At 42.3% G+C, this 1,950-nt stretch overlaps 1 protein-coding gene across 1 annotated transcript; it reads right to left on the reverse strand.

Annotated features, from left to right (window-relative positions):
* Nucleotides 1–416: 416 nt before the first annotated feature.
* Nucleotides 417–1,556, reverse strand: LOC110885622 (leucine-rich repeat receptor-like kinase protein THICK TASSEL DWARF1). Its single transcript, XM_022133320.2, has one exon. It carries the CDS (start codon nucleotides 1,554–1,556, stop codon nucleotides 417–419), a length of 1,140 nt encoding a protein of 379 aa, XP_021989012.1.
* Nucleotides 1,557–1,950: the final 394 nt, after the last annotated feature.

The following is a 1,950-nucleotide window of genomic DNA, read 5'->3' on the forward strand; positions in this document are numbered from 1 at the left end:
ATGCTCCAACTACCACAACCTTATATGCCTCTCATAGGGCAATGAGAGGCTTATCAAAACCTTTTTTCTAGCACATTAATTGCTTTTACACTATATACTCCCTTTATTGCCCTATATGCCACCTATGAAGGATGTGCACTCAAAAAGTAGGGGTGTGTAAATACCCTTACCCTTTATAAATCACCTAAATAACAATATTTGTTTTTAGTAAGTAGTGTGGATGAGGCCACTAATATAATATCATTTTACTTTATTATTTCTATTGAGGAATATTTTGGTCGATTCACATGCAATGTTTGAATCCAACCAATTTTTCATGCATGAAAACCAAAACGGCAATTATAAAAACATACAACTTGTATCATCTGTATAATTTATTATGTGATACAAATAGTCAAGTTATTAGTAAAATACTACTATGGATTTCCTTTCCCACCATATACATTCCGACAGATGGACGATGGTTTCTGTGGTTCCAAGCAGAGCTTGGAAGATTTTGGACACCTCTTCAGGCAATTGTCCCCAAAGCTCCCTGAAACAATCGATTTCCGGGAGAAAAAGTCCTTCGACGGCTTTCCGTTAAAGTAGTTTCCTTCCAGAAACAAATTCCGCAACATCATATTCTTCAGGCTGAACTCCTTCAGGATCGGTCCTTGCAGCTTGTTGTCTCGGAGTGATAGCGACGTCAATTCCGGGTACGCCATGAAGTTCGCGGACAAGTATCCAACAATTTTATTATATCCGGCATCTACGTCAATGAGGCGGGTTTTATTGGGTTTTAACACCTCAATACCTGTGAATCCATTATGGGACAGGTTGACTCGCTCGAGACGCGGTTGGAGGAAGAACCAGCCGGGGATTGGTCCGGTTAGCGAGTTACGACTGAGGTCTACATTTTTGAGTTGAATCAACCCTCCAAACGATCTATTTCTCAGGTACCCAGAAAAATAATTGGATTGAATCGCGAGTATTTCTAGATTCGGGGGGAGTATAGGGATTGGCCCGGAGAATTGATTGAAGCTCAGATTAAGAGCACCTAAAGAGAGTGAGCTCAATGTGGGTGGCAATGAGCCGGATAGTGAATTGTTAGAAAGGTCTATGTCTAATAGAGTTTTGGTAATGGAAATGACGGGTGGGATGGAGCCGGAGAATAAGTTGTTTCGGACATCGAGTGTGCCGAGGTTAGGGAGGGAGAAGAGAGCGGTGGGGATAGGGCCGTGGAATTTGTTATCACGGAGATAGATTGCGAGTAGTCCGGTGAGATTGGAAATGAATGGGGAGATAGTTCCGGAATAACCGGCACCATCGAAGTAGAGCCCAGTGATTCGGTTCTCGAAGCCGCAGGAGAGCCCGCAGCGGAAGTGTGTGGGGAGAGCATTGGAGCTGCAGGGATCGGAGGTGAAATTCCATGAGGCCAAGCAAGAGGTTTCGGGAATGGTGGCGGGGTCGATGGCCGCCTTTATGGCTTCGAGGGCGGTTAGATCAGATGAGAGTGTGGCGATGGCCGCGGTGGCGGATAGGAGTAGGAGGAGGAAGAATAGAGAGATGGATGTCATGGTGACCAAAGATTGAAATGGAGGGAATGATGGTTGTAGGGAAAGGGATGGTTTTTATTGGGAAAGTTTTGACTTTTGATACTTAGCATTTCCTAATTCGATCCGTAAGAATACTATTTAATTATCTATGACTAATTCAACTCATTATATTAAACGTTTTGGGTTTCCTGGCAATCTGTTAGGACTTATTCAACTCATTTAACTATTTGTTTAGAATCTATGAACCCGTTTCACATGTTTACATATCCGTTAATTAACAAGTCGTATTCCAGTTATATGCATTGAACTATATGATTAGGATTCATGTTTTTTATATGAAATAAAGGTCATGGTTGGATACAATGACCACACTGGGTTAGATCAGGAAGTGGACATGAGTCACTTTAAGGATTTT

The sequence above is a fragment of the Helianthus annuus genome, chromosome 10, assembly GCF_002127325.2.
Source record: "Helianthus annuus cultivar XRQ/B chromosome 10, HanXRQr2.0-SUNRISE, whole genome shotgun sequence".
Classification (NCBI taxonomy): domain Eukaryota; kingdom Viridiplantae; phylum Streptophyta; class Magnoliopsida; order Asterales; family Asteraceae; genus Helianthus; species Helianthus annuus.

Bases quoted from the DNA above. Each gene is read 5' to 3' on its own strand.
- LOC110885622 (XM_022133320.2), bottom strand. From the start codon at position 1,556: ATGACATCCATCTCTCTATTCTTCCTCCTCCTACTCCTATCCGCCACC.